Genomic DNA, 22,014 nt, shown 5'->3' on the forward strand with positions numbered 1-22,014 from the left:
AAAGTGTGTTTCAGCACTGCTGAGCCCTCGGAACTGGAATGTGAAAACTTGTCAACGGGGTGGTCTGTTTCCCAGCACTGGTGAGAAGTTAGGGTTTGTTCCAATGAAAAAAAAACCTTTAAATGCACCAAATTTGACCTGAACACAATAGGTGTTTTAATGTGTGGTAACTAAATCCAGAAGTGGGGGACACAGGACCCTGGGAACATAAATATGATCCCTGCAGCTCAGTAAAAACTACATAGTCTTTCTTTAACCAATGAAAAGTTGACATCAGCTCCATAATGATAAATATGATTGACAGATGATTGTCTGTCTGTGCAGATTCAGGAACCTCAACATGTCATCACACTCCTTGGCTCATCAGAGAGCCTTATGCAGACAAAAACAGAAAAAAAAAATCATGTGCATGTTTTATATGCCAGATATTAGCTGTCATTCACTTCCAGTCTGCCCAGTAAACAAAGATTTATTGGCTGGGGATGTTTACAGTGTTCACATCAAGGATAATGTCATACATTCAAAGTTTCCTCTGTCACAGCCAGCGTGGCTAATCGGCTGTCAAAGCTATTAAAAACAGAACCCTCTGTTTATGTCTACAGTTGATTTAAGCCGTACTCCAGAAGCCAAGGTTAAGATGAGTATATATAACGTTGGCAAAATTTATGAAAAAACCCTGGAGCAGACAGTAGAAGAGGTTGGACGGCTCTTTTGTCCCCACTATAAAAGACATTCATTTTGGTGCAGTTAACATATTTGCGCTTGGCTTGAGGTGAAACAACAACTCCAGAGGGGATCAAGTGCTGTATTGTTTATGTAACAGGGCTGCCTGAATTCATAAAGTTCCTGCTTTTGAACAAGACGTGCTACATCAAAGGTACATTAAGAGAGGTAATGCATTATGCAAGGCAAAAAGCTACGGACAGAAGTTGTGGGAAAATTTCTGCCTAATGGAAGATGATGGAGCAAGCTTGTTCAACGCATATTTCAACCCCCTTTGTGTCCAAAGAGTGAGTGGGTGAGTGTATGTGTGTGTGCATGTTCTGCACCGTTTGGCCATCCGCCGTCTGTTCCTCCAGCTTCTCTCGCTCCTCTGCCAACCGCTGACTCTCTGACTGCAACCTGAGACAGACACACAATCGTGCACACACACACACGCACGCACAAAAACAAACACATCAAAGCTATTTTCATTTTTTTTTAAATGACAGTATGTAACACTACTATAAGCACTTTTTTTTTTCTTAAATGGGAAGCTTAAATTCCCCCAAAGGCCATGTGCGAGGAGTCTTGTTGAAAACTCAGGAAGAGCAGTAGACCTCTGGAATAATTAGATTGGGATCTTAAGAGTGTAGTCTTTAGGGGCTTGACTACATTGTCGACTGCAATAAAGAAAAGTCGAGCTGTCTGGCAAGTGTGCGGGCTGGTTCACACTCTCAGTCTCTGTTCCCAAGTTCAATACTGGCAGATTTCAAATTCAGCTTTGCCAGAGCATACATAATGTACAACAACAGCGAGAATTACAAGAAAACAAAAATAGAAAAGGGAATGCAGTGACTATCAATTACACATGAAGTTTCAGCTGTATAAACACAAGAAAAATGTGACAGTTCTTTCATGCGCTGTCTCATTGTCTCACCCTAACTTGCACATGCACACACAAACATAAAGACACTGTGGATGTACTTGTCAATGTGCTTTTCCATTTCCTGGGCCTGTGTGCCCCACAGAGGGGAGCGAGGGCTCTGGGCGTCCAGGGAGGTCGGGGACAAGGGAGCTCCTTCCATCAACCACTGGTCCCTCAAAGACTTCCTCTGGAGCGAGAAGGAAGAAGGAGAGGAGATAAGAATGAGTCAACTTTTCTTACTACTGTAGTCCAGTAATCTGATTGTGCTATGGTATGCAAGATGTAAAAAAAACATGGTGTTATATACTGCAACATGACACTAATCTGCCAACCCCCACAGCACTGCTAATGTGTATTATGCCTTTAATATATAGCATTTATAATAGCAAGGCTATCCTCACTGACTTTTGTAACTTGCGGGGTACCTCATTTAGTGGATTAGCCAAAAAACAGAGACATTTAGGTTATTTTGAATTGTTTATTTAATTTGACTGTATTGTGATTTGTATAGATCTGACAAAGTATCCTTACTAATATTCTAATATTGATTTAAGCAGACCACACAGCTGTAGTGTAGGTGGCCTTTTCAATTTATTTTCTTTTTTTTGTGTGAAAGTGAAAGCAGCAATTTAATAAATGCAGCAAATTCAATGACAGCCTGACCAGTTTTTGTGGCAAATAATATTGATATTTCAAAGCACAAAAAAAAAAACAGATCCACAGAACTTTAGACTGCTCATTGTTCACAAATTTGTTGTAATCCCATTGTCAAGAAAAACTCGACAGTAATTTAACCTCTTTGCCACATCTGCTATGAATGTTTTGTTTAACAACAATGGTCAGAATATTTAAATATATTTCAAACATTAATGAAACATGCCAGGGAGTGTTACTAATTAACTCAGTTCACAAAAGAATTAAAGTCAAAACCATAAACAGTAGGCTAACAATAAACTAACAAAGCCCAGCTTGCTCATACACACATGGACAAAATTGTTGGTACCTCACAGTTAATGAAAGAAAAACCCACAACGGTCACAGAAATAATTTGAATCTGACAAAGGTAATAATTTAAAAAAATTCTATGAAAATTAACCAATAAAAATCAGACATTGCTTTTGAACCGTGGTTTAACACGGTTAGTTAACGGTACCATCATTTTTGTCCAGGCCTGTTCCATGAGTTTATTTTTTTAAATAATTCTGTTGAACCACGGTTCAAAAGCAATGTCTGATTTTCATTGGATAATTATCATAGAATTTTTATTTATTATTACTTTTGTCAGATTCAAGTTATTTCTGTGACCATTGTGGGTTTTTCTTTCATTAACCGAGGGGTACCAACAATTTTGTCCATGTGTGTATACTGCAACTAACCTAGTTAGCAATAGCCTATCAGAAAAACTTAACATCTAAAAATGACGTAACACTTAAAGAAAGAACTAAATACCTACAGGCAATTATCCAGTATAAATTAAATATATACCACTATATCTACTCTCCACCATTTTAATGAGTATGTATGTGTATATATATTTTTTAGAATTATTAATATTTAATATAAATTTCCTTAAAAACAGTATACAGTTCTCTGAAAAGTTGTTTCCATGACATGAGCACTGTGATACCGTGCCTCAAATCTGCTGATGTTACTATTGATGTTACTAGTACATTAGTGTACTTTATAGAACAACGTTTTTGTAGTTACAACTTAACACATCAATGCCCCTAACTAGAATGGTACTCCTTAAAAAAAAATACCGTCCTTGTGCTGTTGGACGTCAATGCAAACTGAACTAAAGCTTAAAGGTGGAGTCTGTGATTGGGGATCCCTCTTACTCCCACTAGTCCAAACCAGCTTGTCTTCCTGGTATCCACATTATTATTTAATTATGAAAAACAGCACCTTATACATAATCGTTATTTACTCAGCTTGTGTGCTGTGTATTTTGAATACATGCTCTTTTTACCTCATTTGTTACAGAGGCAAGCCACCTTCAGAAAAGGGAAGCAAAGGCACCAAAGAGACATTGGAAAACAGTCAGTTATGTACATTTTTGTACTTGGTTATTGGTCTTTTTAAAGTTACAGTGTTTTTTTCTTATGTTTTATTTCTTTTACTGTTTTATCTAAGGTTTTGTGTATTTTTTTCTTTCTGAAGCACTTTGTAACCCCTGTTTTGAAAGGAAACTTGTGTATTTTATGTTGGATAATAATGACAAGCAAAGGCACACTGGACACTACAGTGACTCACTATTGCCTTTTGAGGTACAAAGTGATATTTTCTTAAACAATATACCTACTATATAACTCTTGTTTGTTTTCAGAGATATTCCTGGAGCTGTTTCATTAACTGCCATGCTTGGTTTCAATGTTTTCTTTGTACTTCGCATTGTGGGACCCTTGACAACAGTGCGCTGAAAAATTAAAGGCTTTGTAGTGTATACTGACTGTGTTGAGGGTACTTAACATGCTTGCTAACAGTCTCACAAAAAAACAACACACTCGCGTCTTACAGAGGATGATGAGGCCTCAAAAGTGTCTGAAATCTCAAGGTAGCACTTGCTATAGAGTCAATTACAAATAGTTTACGTACAGATTGGTAAATGAGGGTTTGGATTTTAGACACAGCTTAAAGCAAAAACGTGAGGCCTAAACAAGGAGGACAAGTAAGATAAATAAATCAGTGTCATGGTCCAAGTGAGAAGTTCACATGGGGAAGACAGACATGAGGATGAGAGAAAAGCTGAGAGATTGAAACCCCTGTGAGTTCCTGTCACCTGCTTTCCTCTCAATCATCCAGCAGAAGACACAAGCATGAATTTAAAGCACGTGTGTGAAATTTTTATTTTTGTCTAAATACTGCATTTCTCTCCAGTGAATAGACTCGACCCAGTGAACGAAAGCTGCCCGAGGCTACTCACCAGAACCAAACCAACTACTTTCACGTTTTACAGAAACAAGAGCCCAATTCTCAGTAGTCTGTCGAGCTGACTACTGTCTGAACATCATATTCTAAGCAAGTCATTACCAGTGTCTGACAAACACACAAAAACATAAACATATCACTCATTTAGGTCTAATACTTTCTATAATGCGCTGTTTCCACTGTTGCTATTCACACATGCAACACTAAAACTCTGGTGATTTAGCCACTGACTTCACATCTGTCACCCTTTAAATGCTGTAGGTGTGTTTGCACTTTATGACAGAAACATCCCACACAGCTGTACACAGAGCATCATTTTTTACTGCAAAGCCTGACAGTCCATCCCAGACTACAAAAAACTACTTTGCATTTCAAATTCTTGCAAAATTTGATTATTTTAACCTGTACTAATTAGTAATCACTATATGGATGTGACATAACCCTAACCCTACCTTTCAAGAATGCAATCATAAGTCATTGACATAGTTATTTAGGTTTGAGCCGAACAAGTAAAAACAATATGTACAATCTAGGGATGTCAAATGTGCTGTAAGATACTGTAAATACTGGTATCGGAGACTCAGTAACGGTATACAGCACCCTAAAATCACTACCTGTTCCAAGCTTTTGCACTTTTGTTTCAAGCATATAATATATTTTATACAGACTTTTGCAAACTTTGTTGTAAGAAAATCTATCTCGTAATATTAAAAAAGAAATCATATTGGAAAAGTTTGGAAGTAATTAGTTTTGGTATCAGCTAAAGATGGACATATCTTCTGCTTCCTCCACATGTCAAAACAAACAAATATGGTGAAATATCACTGCACAATCTGCTAAGATAATTGTGGCAACAGTATTTGTCAGGCTTATCAAACCAAGCTTGCAACCATTTATTCCACTAATGCAGTTTAATATCTTTTTTTTTTTTTGCTTAGAACCTCTTCAAGACTAATAAAACCATCACTTAACAAATTGTAATGTTTTCAGCTATGCTACACTGACACAGTAATATGTGCTCAGAATTTTACTTTTCAGATTGCGGTTGGATGTCAGGACTAATAACAGTGGCTGCAGGGTTACTTAGTAGGTATAACAGCCGTGTTGCAACCAGCTGACCTTGGTTGAAGCGCTTGTATCAGCAAGTATCTGTGCTGCTAAAGTCCCCCAGAGCCAGACAGTAAACTCTACACCTTAACTGGTCTGGAGCTGACCCTGACGAGTGGAAACAAATCTTCAGGGAACTCTTACTGAATAAAATGCAGTTAAAAAAAAAAAAAAAAAAAATGTAATCATATCTGTCCAATGCATAAAATCCAGTGCCATGAACTCACAACAGCTACACTTTTTCCTACTATATAAACCCAAACGATGTCTGTAAGTGTCTAATGTACGGCTCCCTTCCAGCTGATGGGCTGATGTTTCCAAAATTTGGCAACTGTTAGCCAGCAGCTACCTACTTAACTATAAGCATCACAATACCACCTCTGTTTCCTAATGCAGTGCAGAACAAGCCTGGCTCTGTTCCTTCTCTTTGCCTTTAGCTAGCTGGACTCAGCCCTCTCTAAACTTCCCTGCAGGTCGGGAGCTGCATATAAGCTGCCGCTCCGTGCTATCACATCCTTGAATCTACCCCGGGGTTGAAGTCAATGTCAAAGCTAATGAATATATAAAAGCTGAGATGATTTTTTCCTCATGAGAGAGCAAGTATCAGAATAACCATTTAAGATTCATCTGTGAAGCCTGTGGCAAATTGATTTTGCACTCAAAAATGCAATTCATGTTTGGACAGCCATGCACAAACTCACATGCAAAACATTCTCTTGCATGACCACACTGGCACATGCATGCATACCAGTATGCACCAAAACACTTGCTGCACAAATTTCACACAACTTGAGGAATGTGCCTCAGGGCTGCATAACACAGTGGAGTAGGAAGTGGGAACGCCAGTCTGGAAACGATGTGAAAACAATAGAGCAGCTCTGTGACTTGCAGAGTGTGTAAACACTCACATAAAATCTGATTTCAGCAAAGGAAGGCTCGCCTCTAACCTTGTGAGAAACTTTCAGAACCAGGAAATGTGGAAGGCCGTACTTACAGTTCAACTGCGTATATGTGTGTGTGAGACTGTGTGCTAAAAGGAAATAAATTTGGATTCAATCTGCTGCTAACAAGCCAGAATGAGTCTACAGAGGATTTTAGCTGAGTGAAATTAAGGCTGCATGTGTGCGTGAGTGAGGATGCGTGTAAATGAATGAGACAGGTTAGATCCTCTTGAATATGTGTGTCAGACCTTGAGCTGCTGTAGTCTGAGCTTCTCATCCTCCATCTCTCTTCTGGCTTTGTCCTGCTCTTCCTGCAGACGACGCTTCTCCTGGAAAAGGAAGAAGGAGGAGGAAAGAGAAGAAATTGCAAACAAAGAGAGTGAACATTGACATATTGATAGTTTAGTAGACAGGGAGTGGAAGCTGGAGGAGTATTTTATTCAAATGAAGAGAAAAGGCAGACCAAAAAACTCAGATTAACAGACAAACATGTGAATGGGCTGATGTAGATAAACTGTAACAAAGAAAGCGAAGAGACATCAGAGAATAAGACATGACTGGGAATGAGTAAAATGAGGACACCTGGTCAGCCATCTGCCATAAGGACACTGTCACCATAGACATTAGCTATACTCTATTTCCCAAAATGCTTAAAGCAGCTGTCCTCATGGCAAACTGGTGTTGTTTTCGTGGGACCAGGGACACCCTGGCTCACCACACTGCACACTCAATAAATTATTTAAGCGCTACAGACAGCTCCAAGAGCACAGCTTAGTCTCTTTACCCTCTCTTTCTTTGTGTATACAGATAAGTGTGTGTGTGTGTGTGTGTGTGTGTGTGTGTGTGTGTGTGTGTGTAGACTCACAGCAATGGCCTCCAGTCGCTGTTTGTACTTCTCTGCCTCGTCCATCTCGGCACCTGTGACACAACCAGACAGGATCGAAGGTTGGAGATCAGAGGTTAAACAAAAACAAGACAAGTCGGCTGGGTTCATTTATTCCCAGAGTTTGCTGTGTTCACTGGTTTGAGGGAAGAAGCTCAAGCTATTAGTTCAGATGGACTCTCTGGACTTGGTTAAAAATCCTATTAAATTCATCTGTTGCCGAGTTGTCCATTTTGGGTGCTTTTTGGGCTGTTATTTTGTCCTTGCAGGTGCAAAAGCTGTCTGGGGTCGAACGGGTGTACCAAGAAGAGAATCAAACAGCATTTCTGTGTCAAACTCCTGGAGTCTCATCCCTGCTACATCAGAGAGCATAGAGGCAGCTGATGAGCGGTAATAACATCACAGAAAGCCTTTGCAATTTAGCAGGTGGCATCATCTTCAAAGCCACAATGACCCACAATCCTCACAAAAAATTGTCTCTGCTATACCTCCACTCTGCTTTTTGGTTTTGTCATGACACAACCTCAGGTGTCTCTAAGAAAATAAGCATGGGCAATATTTGTTTTCCCCTGCAGCTGACATTAAATGGGACAATATTTGAGCTCCCAAAACGCAGAAGTACATGGCAGAGCGTAGAGCAGAGCCATACGTAGCAACCAGCTCACGGCAACTCAGTCATTAGTGAGTTCCTGCTATCACAAGTCGTAACTCTGCTTTTAGAGGGAAACCTTCCATCTTAAAAATACAAGTAAACTTCTCAGGAGAAAACAACACCTATTTTTGGACCATGCCATTCTGCACTAGGAGGGTTTCGCAAAAAAAAAAAAAAAAAAGGCTTCAAATGATAGAAAATAATTATAGTGATACAGAAGATGGGAGGTTTTGCAGCAACAATCTTCCAGTCGCCAATAATCCTGTGTGATGCATAAAGATGTCTGTCCTACACCAAAAAGCATTTATCCATCACAGCAACCGACATGTCACATTGGGAGAGATCTGAGTAATACAGGGCCCCCATTTCTGTTCCAAATGCCACGCTGTCACAGCTATTGCCGCTAATCGCCATCACAGGGCTTTGAAGCGCAAAATATGTGCCACCAGATGCATAACCTGCAAAACCTCATAAACAGAAAATTCCTCAAGACGCCGAAAGGAACATAAAATTTAAATAGTGACGCTAGATTTCAGGGTAAAACTAGACACTAACACTTAAAATTCAATAAAATGTAATAAACTTCCTGAATACGCTTTAACATATCTACCCTCGGCCACATTACCTCTCCCAAAAAACACCCTCCACATGCTGACAGGCACGCTCTACAAATGAGAGCTCTCATTTCTCCCCAGAAGGCAACTCGGTAGAGCTTATGCTATCGTTGCTCTACCAATATGGGAGATCTTTCAAAGCTTTAGTGGGTGTTACTTATCATCGCGAGAAACTTTATCTTACCAACACCTGAGGGATTCCTTTTGGCACGCTTCAGGTGTGGGGTCGGTGGTGGGGGGTCACAGGGGAAAAGGTCCCATATGAAACAATATGAAAATGTAGGTGCACTTTGTATGGAGGGGAAAACAGACAAGGATGAAAGAGGAAGAGGGAAGGGAAAACATTCTGATGGGGAAACAACCTCTAGCATGTCTTTCATTCCACTGCGGATCTTAAAAAAAAAAACCTGAAGGAGACACAGAGGAAGCTTTAACAGAAAGACATATGAGAATATATATAAATAATATAAAGAGAGATTGAAAGACAAGAGAGAATGCACCCTTCAAGAGCAACAGAGGTAGACAGAGACAAAATCACATTGTTGCAGGGTTTTTGAATGACTGGAGGTGCAGTGACAGCTTACAGTATAAGCCCCCGTAGGGAGCAGAGGCTTGTGTCTCATCAGGGCTCCAGGAGAGCGCCTAGAATAGCAGCTAGAGATAAACAAGCAAACACAAACAGAGGCTTTGATGAGGAGGTATTGAGGAGCTCCCCATAGACACACACTGACTTCGATAATTAGACATGATACAGAAGGGTGGAGAAGGGAAGGCTGACAAAGTCAAAAAGTTGAGAGACAGAGAAAGTCAAGATGTTTGGAATGAAGAGAGGCAGAAAAATAGAATATGGGAGGGGACGAGGTGATATGAGCTGCAGCAACTGGTTTGGGATTCAGACCTCCTAATGTCCACAAAGTGTGAATGATATGCAACAATACTGCAGCTCTACAGATCATTTAAATTAATCTGTCAATCTAATTAAATTTTATGAATGCAGCCCCAAACCACAAATCACTACTGTACACAATGCCCTGATTAATCAGTCCTCAGTTCTGATAAGAAGAAACTCCCTCCAAAAACCTATGTAATGTGGTCGATAAAAGAAGAGAGATGCAATCGATGTATTTTTTGAAAATCAGGATGAGAGTTTTGTAGATACTATAAATCATTCCAGATTCCCTATAAATAATGTATATTCTTTATTGGGCAGTGTCCACCTTTCGAAAACCAATTTGATGTTTTATTAATATGAAATATGTATTTTAAACACAAATCTTTGTGGCTCTACTGTGAATTTTCACACAACTCCCACAATCATCTTGTGGTATTTAGAAAGCACAGCAACGCACAAACGTGGTGTGGGACTGAACAAAATCTGCACTGCACCTTTGACTGTAAATTCACACTATATCTAATATATCTCAACAGCAGTAGTTAAAATCCAGTATGGCACAGGGGCATGAACATAGCTCGGCTGCTACTGTTGGATGCCAGCGAGGATCAGTTCCAATAAAAACCAGTTTGGTTTGAATGCAGTAATTTGGGTTTTACACAAATGGTTGCCAGTTGAGCATGTAGGCTGCCTGATCTCAGTGGCATGAACCCCCCACACACACAGTCTCTCCCACTTTACATCACCCAGTTGGCCTCTCTTACCCTCCCAATACCTCATTCACACTTTGTCACAACATGGACCGAAGGCACAACGGTAAAAGACACAAAAGAGCTGAGGCAAGAGGAATGGTAGTCTAGATGGAGGAAAGAAGCACACTTTATCTGAGCTTTCCACAAGGATGTGGAGGAGTCAGTCAGTGGGAAAGAGCAGCCAGCTAGGGGGGTTCACACACACACGCACGCACGCACGCATGCACGCACGCACACACACAGGAAAAAAAATGGGCATAAAAGTTGAAATTGTCCTTTGGCACATTTTACTGCCACTACACTGATTTTAACTGGGGCATGTGGGAGTGAGTTTTGAAGCAGAGGCTAATGGTTGTAAATGTACACACCAAGTGAACTGCACCTTGTTCAAAACCATTTTAGTAAAATTAATTAAAAATGAATATCATAAAATATCTGGCTGTACTTAAACCAGTAGGCGGCTGTTTGGCACTTGTGGAAAGCTCTGCTGGACATTAGTACTACAGCGGTCAGTTAATTTACTGATTACTCAAAAGGCCATTTGCACTGTTGACATTTTTGATTTGTCATAGTAAAAAAAAAAGCACAGTTGGTTCTAAACTCATTACCATGCCTCTTATGTTCAGAAAGTGTCCCAATAAACGATGGTGGTGTGACAGAGTCCGCATGCACAATATGAGAACATCAATGACATTCAGCCATTGTGAAGACAGAAGAAACCTGAACTTTTTCAACTTTTATTCAAGCAACAACAGCCTCTTTGGCCTTCAGGACTGATGGGCCTTTTTCAGCCATTTCAGAGACTAAACAATCATTTGATTTAAGATTGAAATCAACAAATACTCTCATTAATAACTAATCATTCTTAATTAGGCAATGATGTTGCAAAGTGCTTGTTCAAAAGGGAATCTCTGGATTTGTTGGGTTTTCTGTATAATTTTGAATGGTAATAATGACACTGTAGCTTCTTAACATTACTAAATTAAGGTAAATTAAGAAAGAGAATTAAGGTAAATTTGCATTATGTATAATATTGTCAGATTAACTAAGGATGGCTCAATCAAGCTTTCCCCCCTAATCCAATCCATTTCATTTTAGTATCTTCCGATACCGAATGCTATTTTCTTTGATAATACACATATATACAGTATTGTATATTAGTTGTAGTACCTGGTTGTTCCACCACTTATTGTTTAATACTGTAGCTACCAGACGAGGTAGGCAGTAGTGTGGTGGCAAGCAGAGAGCATAGGGGGAGTCTATCTCATAAAGGGCAACATAACAAAGTCTTCTGTGACATTTAATGAGCTTGAAGCACATATTATGTGAAGTTGTGACCTCTTAGGCTAACATTACGACATCCCAGTGACATATGAATCAGCAGCCCTTGAGCCTGCATCATATATTGGTAGCTTAGAGCAGCAGTGTCAACACAGCATAAGTTGTTCACGTTGGGCTTAATTTACTCTTTTGAGTATTTATTTATTGATTGACAAGACTCTTATCAAGATGATAGTTCAAATGCATCACACCTGTGACAGGAGATGGAAGCAAATGATCAGATTTAGGTTTTTGTGAATATCGATCGGTTCGAATTTGTCATGATCTGGGATTGAGATATCCCAAATAATAATTGTAATATTTAAACTTACAAAGCTAATCTGTAAAGGTGATCTCTATTGGAAAAGCAGGAAGATCACGATAGTTTAAAAAAAAAAAAAAAGAGTGACTTGAGATGACTTGACAATTCTATTAGTAGTTTGATCTGCAGATGTGACACACTGTGTATCTGTAGTTATTCAAAAAATTGAGATTTAGTTCCAAACTCCATAAGACAATGAAAATCAGCAAACCCTCAAAGTTGCATTTTTCTTTAATAAATTATTCAAACTATTTAAATAGCTGCCAATTCATTTTCAGTTGACTCACTAATTAATTGATTAACAGTTTCAGTGTCAAAGTTGAGGATAACACAAAATACTACATTAAGTACAAATAATAACTGCCAGTCCTGTTGCTTTTAGGGATTATTGACCTTTAACTGGAAGGCCAAGAAGTCCAGCTGCCTCTCAGTCATTCAGTCTAACTGCAAACCACCAGCAGGCTTTCTTTCTTTCCTCCAGGCCTAGTGCAAAAGAATGCAGTGTATATTTACCTTCAGTGTATGTGTGCATGTTTATATAACAATGTATATTTGCCTAGTGGGGTGTCATGGAGTCTATATGCTAAGCGCTGGTGTAGTGACATTAGCTCTGTGGGAACAGATGGAAGCACAGTAGGGTGTCTGGAATGAAAACTATAAGAATCGTTTATTATCACAGCTCACGGCTTTTTTTTCTGACATACGCTCATAGGGAGTGCACAATTGACTGCATATATGAATGTAAAATTAGGAACTTAAGCTGCGTTGCTATTTCCACAAGACAAGACATATCTGTGTTTTTTAATCAGAAGGCCAGAAGAACTTCTTTCAGAAACTATTTTGTGTTCAGCTGAATCCAAATCATAGCGCATATGTAAAGAAAAGTCATCATTTTTCTCAGTCTGAGCAAATACCACAAAAGCCGAAGCATTAGCATTTAATTTTCTGAGCGCATAAAAAGAAGGTTCGCTGAATAGACTGTGGGAGAGACAATCAGCACAATCGGTGTTAGCCGACAGGCAGCACTTGCATTCCTCTGGTGTCTCCTGCTGCTCTCTATCAACTTGCTTGCAGTATATAGGGTCAGTGGTGGTGTACAGTAGATCCAAGAGATGTAATGTAGATAAGTTGCTCATGCGTGTGTTTTCAGGGTCTGAAACTTGCCTATTCAAGCATAATATTTGACTAAAACATGGATGTGGCAGACAGATGAGAGTACAGGGTCACTGACTAGGACTTCACAGGGATGGACATGAGCTGCAGTGGAGCATGAAAAATGAACTTTGGGTCATGGGACTCTAACAAGACTGTGACATGGGGTAGCTTTTTGTCCTTGCTAGACTGGGATAAATTATTAACAAAGCTTCTCTGATGACTTAAACATCGCAGTCATCACATAAATATAACAGAAAAAAAAAGATCTAGGACAAAAGACACGTGGATAGAATGCGGCGTCGCTTTGACTAAAAAACGAAGATGTTCTTCACATCAGGAAGACATGCAGAGTGTTCTACGTGTAACAGACTGGCCGCTGAACAAATACCGCACACTAAGCCGCTAAAATAGCCTCAAGGTATGAAGGAGCTGGAGGAGGAGCAGAGAGTCACCAAAAGGCCACCCGGTGACATTTTGTCTTTGTGTGATGGTGCAGTAATGCCGCTGTTAGACCGCTGACTTCTCTGCACACTGAGGTTTCTGCTCCATTTGTTGGAGAAATGGGAGGGATGAAGGTGACGGAGGTGAGAGTGGGAAGCAGGTAGAGCTATGCTATCAGATTGTGCATGCTGGATTACACACTGTAAGCACATCTGAGTACCAACATCCATAGCTTTATTAATTTACAATACCTGTATTAGTGATGCTACACTGGAATCAACTCCGCTTTGAAGTGTAGTTCATCTGCTTCAGGCTCATTTACAATGTTGCTTCTACATGCCACTTCTGGCTGCTTCTGTTTAACATTGCTGGAGTTCTTTTTAGTCTCAGGGAATGGAGCACTTTAGAGTAGCGTTTAAGCCGCAGAACTGAATAGTCAAAGAAGACAGAAGCAGAAATCATCTTTTTCATAAAAATGCATGCTATTTAGACAGAGACTAAAGGTTTTAAAAGTCCAATCTGGATGGTTTCACATTTATTCTCTAGTGTGTAAACATCGACAAAGTATTCCAAGGCCACTGCAAGCTGGAAATATCCTTCCACCCATGTGTTTAGGAACAGGAAGAACACAAACACCTTCCTCCAGACGATTAGCGTCAGAACACGTAATCGCACCGACCCTGACCTCTGAACCTGCACATCCTCTGCTCTCGTCACCGGCCGTTGCTCAGGAAGAGCCCGACCTAAACAGTCAGCAAACTAACTGTAAAACAAATTCCTAGATTGAACTTCAGTCACAGACGGGGGAATCAAAGAGGCAATCACTCTCCAGCTTGAGAGATGGACAGAGCGAATTGTTGTAAAGTGCTTTTTCATCAGCTATTGATTTTCAGCTGCTTTACAGACTCTGCAGCAAAAATTGCATTATTGGAGATGGATATGCAGCATATCTAGATAGAAATAAAACTGACACACGGTGGGAGGGTGCGTTTGTGTGTGTAATATGTGTAATGTCTACGTGTGTGTGTGTGTGTGTGTGTACTGTACATGTGTGGGTGGTATGGGTGGAATTTGTGTAGCTTGGATGGTGCTGCTGCAACAGCACACAGCCAAATTCCTTTGATTGACAGTCCAGGTCAGGAGAATGAAAACACTGCATTCCACTGCTGTGTGTGTGTGTGTGTGTGTTTGTGCATCAGAAAAAAAAAGGAAGGTTAACGTGCGATCTGTGTGTGCCTCTACCTCACAGAGCTAACAGTGTAATAGACTTTGGATGCGAGGATTATCAAAATCAACGACATACATCACAGAGTTACCTTGAATCTTTTATCGCCGCTGCACGTTGCAGGCACAACAGTCCGACCGCTGCCTCGCATCTAAGCAACGCAGAGGCTCAAATAATGTGTGCACTTAAAAGCACGGCAGAAGTCATCAACCTACCAGTCCCATATTTATCAGTGTATTAACTTTGCAGCTATGTACGCACAAAAGATCACAAGGGAGCACATGCGCTTGAAAGCATCAAAGGCATCACTGCGAGGGAATATCAAAAGAAATCTTCCAACGGTCCCGGTGTTCAGTGGTTAGACGAAAGCAAGTTTAATGCACTGACAATCTGACTAAACAGTGCTGAGGAAGAAGCGATGAAACAATAGCACCTCAAAGGAGCAAATTCTCTTTGCTCTCATTTTGTCTCTTAAGTCGTACGGCCCAAAAAAGGATTGAGGGGGATCAATGGTGTTCTGTCAGGTACTACACGTACACACATGCATGCACACGCACACACGTATACACAATGGAGTCTCTGTTCAGCAGGAGGTAGGCTGGTCTTTGCCTTCGCTTGCTCTGCCCACAGTTTTCTACTGCAGGAATACTTAATGCACAAAATACGCACCCGCAGCACTCAATGCAGGCCGTTAGGCTACATGTAGTCATTTTTCAGTTTTGTATTCACTCTACTAAAATTACAGACAAACCAAAACCAAAAGCTGTAAACATTAGGCTGAATGGACTGATAGATACCACTGGTCAGTTTATCTGACTGCCATCCAACGTCTTTGTTACATGGGTCCACAAAGGTCAGGCTGCATTCACCAACAATGTGTTTTTCTCCACTCGTGGCACGAAAAGCTCAGAAAGGGCAGCAATTACTGATTATGGACATTTCTAGTCAAACCTGCAACTGGACCGAAATGGAAACACATTTTCCTTTCTGTCTTTCATAATTATCTACCAGGTTACTGACATTTTCTATGCTGTCAACCACAGTTTGTGCAGCCATTATGTCTCCAGCCAAACACAGATGTCTGAAATAAGTTGAATTACTGTATATGGCTGCATAGTGCTTGACATTGCCCTCTGAGTGGTTCCCGATATGGGCGAGCTTCTGATTGCCCACCATGTCAAAATCACCATCTGCCACACACATTTTAAATATGAAGTCTGGAAGGATTTGGGTTAAGAAAATTAGTTCCACCACCATTAAGCTGAGCAACAGATCAAAAGCGAAAGCATGGGGAAGCTTTTGTAAAAACCTTGTCATCCCCTCATCAAATCATCAGAGGGGTGGCAGAGATTAACACGGTCATCTGGAGCATACATATGCATGGTGAGGATGAGGAATAACACACTATACAGCTCTGGTGAGTCATCTTGGCTCGCTGTGTATGATTAACATGCAGGATTATCTGTTTAATCCCAAAGCAAAGAAGTCAGATTGTTGCACTGGTCCAACTGTATGCAGAACGGTTCAGTTTAAAAAGTGATAATCAGTTGAGACATAACAGCTTTGAGATCAGTTCAGTGGTTCCAAAAGTTTACATGCACTAAGCTCGAATATTAAAGAAAAATAAAATCAAACAAGAGATAATTAGATTGAATATAGATGTATTTATTATGTTCACACATATTATATGCAAACACACACATTCAGTGTGGATATGAATGAGAATGAATAAGAATAGATGAGGCTGCATGTTATATTGGTTTCATAGACATCAGACTAATCTATCACTTTGGGCTTCAGAAAATAAAACCAGTAACTTATTACAGTCTTAAATATAATCCTCTTAAAAGTTATATTTTACATTTCTAAGGGGATGGTGCAATTGAATGAAATCATACTGTCATGATATGTTCTAATGTCAGCATTTATTATTCTACAAATTTGTCTTCTACAGTCTATATATTGAAGCTTTAATCTTCAAGATTTTCATTATATCACATCATTTATCATTTGGCATTTTGAGTCACTAATTAAAATCACATTCAGTTCTGTGATTTAGCTGCAATTAATCATAGCTGGCTGTTTAACCTCTCATTTTACACATATAAATAGCTATAAATAGCTATATTAATATAATTAATATAAAAAAGTAGCTTCAAAATTACTTTGAACTTACATTATATACTTACATGTTTATATATATATATATATATATATATATATATATATATACACACACACACACATAAACATATATATAAATGCATTTGTCATATCACTACACGGTATATATTGCTATATTGGTTAAATATCATGTGTTAATGTCTCAAACATATTTCACCGACCTCTGTGAAACCCCTTAAAAGCATGTGGAGAGCGCTTGTACATTACAACCTACCACCATGAAAGGCCTGGCTAATAGCTGGTTTACTGCTCTGCCTTGTGTTTACTTGTACACTCAGTCATGACCTTGCATAACTACAGCACAGGAGACAATGGCTTATCAACTGTTGCCCTTACACTTTTAGTCAGTTAATCACTGTGCTTTCAGTGTTTTGGTATTTACAGATCCCTTCCATCTACAGCTTTATCTCCTAAAACATTGTGCAGACAGACAGCTGAGGCACATATTAGCGTTCATGTTTAGGAGATCAGAGGGGAAACACCGGTTTTTAACCTATGAGGAGTTTGTGACACTACACTCTGCAGATGAGTGAAGATGTTACCAAAATGTTAACAAAAAGATCTAAAGGTCTCCCACATGTGTATTTATAGGTTTCCCTGCTACTTGGATCATGTATTTGTATTTTGCTACAAAAAAAAAAAGAACTACAACTAAGAACATATTTTAGGGTAGCTAAAGCTTCTGAATGTTTAACAGCATGTTTGAATTTGGTGCACAGTGTCGTTAAAGACATGCACAACATTAAAACCATCGACAGGTTTAGTGTAGAACATTGATCGCCTCATTACAATGCAATGTACTCCTGAGAAATCTTGGGTCCTGGCATTCATGTGGATGGTACAACACTGCTGCAGACCAAGCACATCCCCCATGGCAACAACACAGGCAGCAATCTCCTTCCAGAGCAGGACAATGCATCCCCTCACAATGCACAACACGACCAAGAACCCAAGACAGTGATCCAGGCCGCAAACTCCCCTGATCATACGAGGCATCAAGAGGATGAGCAAGAACAAGTTCGATCCATGGGGGCCGCATCCCATGAAAGCCAAAGAATCAGCTTCCAACATTGCAGTGCCAGATACTCTACCACGACACTCTCAGAAGTCCTGCGTTTTGGTGGCACAAAGGAGATCTACACAATACAGGCAGGTGCCTTTAATGGTTTTCATTTTGTGGCTGATTGATACTGTAGTATTATATCATATAAAATGCCTCAAGCAGTGTACGTGAACCTGTAATTTTAAAATATCTCAGTCCTCTTAATCTGTCTCATGTACTTCACAGTCAACAAATCATGAGAGGCAGGGTGACAGCCTCATAAATCAAAAACGAAAGGACACAATGAAAGAAGTGAACACGACACAGACAAAATATAAATGAAAAATCTGTCAGGGAACCAGAGAGTTTAAAATGAGTGAAAGAACAGGAACTAGAGGAAGTGATGTGAAGAGAGGGATCAGAGTTCGAGACGTGCTCTGACAAATCCTGACAAGACACTCGAGGCTGTGACGCTACAGACATTCTACCTGCACACATCAAGCTCACGGTGACACACCTTACAATGGTTCCCTCAACATTTTGTCATAACCAGGTCTCAAGACATGTGCAGACACATGCACAGATGTTTCACAACAACTGATGTATGACAGTAACTGTACCTGCCATAGTGCACCTGCGAGAACATTTTAACACTTTTCCTAAAAGAAAAAAAAAGATTTTCACATTTCGGGAATTCAGAATCATTTCAATTTCATTATAGTAATAAATAAATAAATAAATAAAATAAAGACTGGTTTAAATGAGTTAACTTTAAAAATGCGTGTGTATTTTAATGTTTTTGCCATGCTTAAATTGTTCACCTCTAAAGCGATTCAATTGACAGAAAATTGACAGTTTTGAATACTGAGTAATAATTTAAGTAATTAAACAAAGATATTCAACATTTTCTGTGGGGCTCATTCATTGATTAAGCATAAAAACAACTGACAAATTATTTGCTAAACGCAGGGCCAGTGTGACAGGGAGGCATCAGCAAATCTGTGCACTGACAAAGCGTCACCAAAATAAAGGCAGAATGACCTTTTTTTTTTTACCCAAACTGCCTCCTCTGCTCTCTGATGCACGCTGTCTGTGTGGATCTTCGTTAATGCTGCTGGCTGCATGTTATCCGTTTGCTCTGCGGTTTAAATACTCACCACACTGCGCATTAGGAGGACGTTCAACTGCGTTAATGCAAAGCGGGTTTTGACAGGTGACATTCCCACAATGCAAGGGAATACAATAAGTAAAAGCTGTGAACTGAATCTGGATTAAACACCAATCAACTTAACACCGTGCTGTTTAGCAGAGTGCCTCACAACTTCATTTAATCACAAGTTAGCACACAATAGTGCTGCAGCTGAACTGATGAACCATAGTGAAAGTCACTCCTATTATGACTTACTAATGATGTGGCCTCTTTCTGTTAAGCGTTATTTTAAAATTTTCTACAAATAAATTTTATGACTCTCCATATGCACACATGCAGACACTATCCTTGTTGGTACATGTTGTCTTCACACTTTAAACAAGAGTGTGTAAGACATGTACTGGCCTGCTTCAATGATCTGTGTGTGTGTGTGTGTGTGTGCAGGATTAGTGTGTGTATGTGTGTCAAACAGGTTTGGAGAGGAATGCAGGACTGGTGTAATCCGGTCTCGGTTCATTTTCACTATTGTCATGGAGTCAAAAGCCTGTTGGCCTGTGTGCCGCTGGGCCCCGCAGCTCAGTCACGATTACACACATATTCTCACACACTGCAGCCTAAATCATATTTAAACAACACGAGGACACCACATTACACCGTCACAAAAAACTATCTGCACAAACAGTAAAACCAAGTCTCAACAGATTCTTTTTACATCTGTTTCTTTTTTAACTTTGAGAAACAACTTATTCACTACCAGCTGTCCAGCTGACCTTGCAATGTCAAACTACACTGTTTGTTTGAATCTAGTCTACAAGGGCGTCCAGTCACCTTGGAACTGTCTAGATCCATGCAACGTAATGTTTAACTTCCCTCCTTACTCATTATCATTGTGGACAAACAAAATTCCATTCAATCATTAAAGACAACAGGGCTGTTAACACTCTGAAGTTACAGATTTGAACATGATGAAGGAGGAAGCCACATCAAAGGACTTGTAAAATATAAATCAAAGAAATGTTAATTGCACAATTTTTTTGGTGCAGATAATTTACAGTGGTTACCAGAGGTAACCACTGTAAATTGTGTTAACGTACCACAATAAATACCTTATTCATACCAACATAATGTAGGTGTTATCAGATGCAATCTCAGCTGGCTTGATTTCAGCACTGTTATTTTACCAGACTGTCTGAAGAAGTGGGTTGGGATATCCAACACATGACTCAAATAGTCCTTCTATTAAACAAAAAGGAACTTCTTGTATTTATTGCCACTCAAATGTCGGATTCAACTTGTCATCGACCCGCGGTGTTCTTCAAGGATCTATCCTAGGACCAGTCCTTTAATCTTTTTAAAAAGCACGTAGTTTCTTAATGTTGGCTCCCACAAACTTCTAAGTAACTTTTTGACTTCTAGTAAAATTTTCTGAAATACAAAACAGTTATTCCAACTATTTTCGCAGAAGAAATACCACCAAACTGCACCCCATTTTATCAAACAATTAGAACAAATCATCCTCTGTTTTATCACTTTGTGTCTTCATTAGGAGATACTCCAATAGGTTTATAACTAGACCAAAATTTCACTGCACTTTTACTAACAAACACTCAGTAGTTTGCTCAAATCGCTCCAGTGCTGGGCTTTATTTCACCCTTCTTATTGCTTTCACGGTTTTATACAATTTACCCCCACCATATACCAGTGAGCTGCTGAACCGTGATAGGTGCACTAGACCACCAAGGTCATCAGAACGAGGACTCCTGGTTATGCCTGGATCAAAGTTCAAGATTAACAGTGACCAAATATTTTTTGTCTTCACTCCTAGATTATGAAATAGTCTCCATATGGAGGTTAAATTAGGAGATTGTTGAGTATTCCTGTTTTTGAAAAGTGCCATATAAACAAATTACACTGTCTTCTACTTACAATTCTCAAGACTTCAGAAAATCAATGATAGCTGAAAATTCTGTTTAGTATGTTTCAAAAGTAGGTATATCTGGCAGCTTTGAATTTAGGTGAATTTAAGATACTTGGTACACATGAATTTACCCCAGCTTCTTCTGCTCCATGCTGTCTTCGGATTTATGTTAGATTTTTTTCTTTTTTTTTTTTTGTTAGTTACATCCACTATTATCTGCTATAACTGTCATTCTCTACCATGACTGTCATTCCCGGTGTCTGCTTTTGTTGTTTTGGAATCACCTTGTTGCTTAAAGTTAAACCTCCAGTCATCAGATTTACTGTGTGCAGACAGGACTTATTTAATCCCAAAACTGGTAATATCATTACTAAAAGCTCTTATCAACCCTGGAAAATTCATCGCTACCAGTAATGCCAACATTTCACTAATGAATTGCAGAGTCTGCAGTAGAATTTATCACACACTGACATACACTTCTTGTAATATGCGCAAAGAACATTAGAAGCCCCTGCATAAGCAGTACTTTTTCAAATGAGCAACCTCATATCTGATGTTCTGTGTAAGCGTCTGGGCTAGTAATGAGGTTAGCATCTTTTAAAATAGTTAATTAGTTATTTTTTTTCCCCCACAGTCATTTGTAGCAGAGTTTAAGGTTTTGAATGGTTCCCACAACTTAACACTGCAGGGTTTCAATAACAACTCTGTCAACAGCACTTCACCTACAACCACAGCTGAACCAGGGTCAACAGGCTGGTGCAGTGGAATGCCTCCTCTCTCTACGGCAACATATTGTGTTCTGCACATGTTAGTCCACACACCAAGGTCATAAACTCTCTTGTCCTGAGCAGGCAAATAATA

At 39.5% G+C, this 22,014-nt stretch overlaps 1 protein-coding gene across 3 annotated transcripts in view; it reads right to left on the reverse strand.

Moving 5' to 3' along the window:
* Nucleotides 1-22,014, reverse strand: part of palm3 (paralemmin 3) — a 44,879-nt gene that overhangs the window by 16,394 nt on the left and 6,471 nt on the right. For all 3 annotated transcript variants that reach the window (XM_055009526.1, XM_023278478.3, XM_023278477.3), the window contains exons 2-5: nt 7,469-7,521; nt 6,852-6,932; nt 1,687-1,814; nt 1,050-1,122 (exon numbers count right to left, since the gene is read on the reverse strand). In XM_055009526.1, the coding sequence (XP_054865501.1) occupies nt 1,050-1,122; nt 1,687-1,814; nt 6,852-6,932; nt 7,469-7,513 (327 nt within the window). In that variant the 5' untranslated portion in view covers nt 7,514-7,521. The remainder of the gene's footprint in view (nt 1-1,049; nt 1,123-1,686; nt 1,815-6,851; nt 6,933-7,468; nt 7,522-22,014) is intronic.

Source organism: Amphiprion ocellaris, chromosome 4, assembly GCF_022539595.1.
Source record: "Amphiprion ocellaris isolate individual 3 ecotype Okinawa chromosome 4, ASM2253959v1, whole genome shotgun sequence".
Taxonomy (NCBI): Eukaryota; Metazoa; Chordata; class Actinopteri; family Pomacentridae; genus Amphiprion; species Amphiprion ocellaris.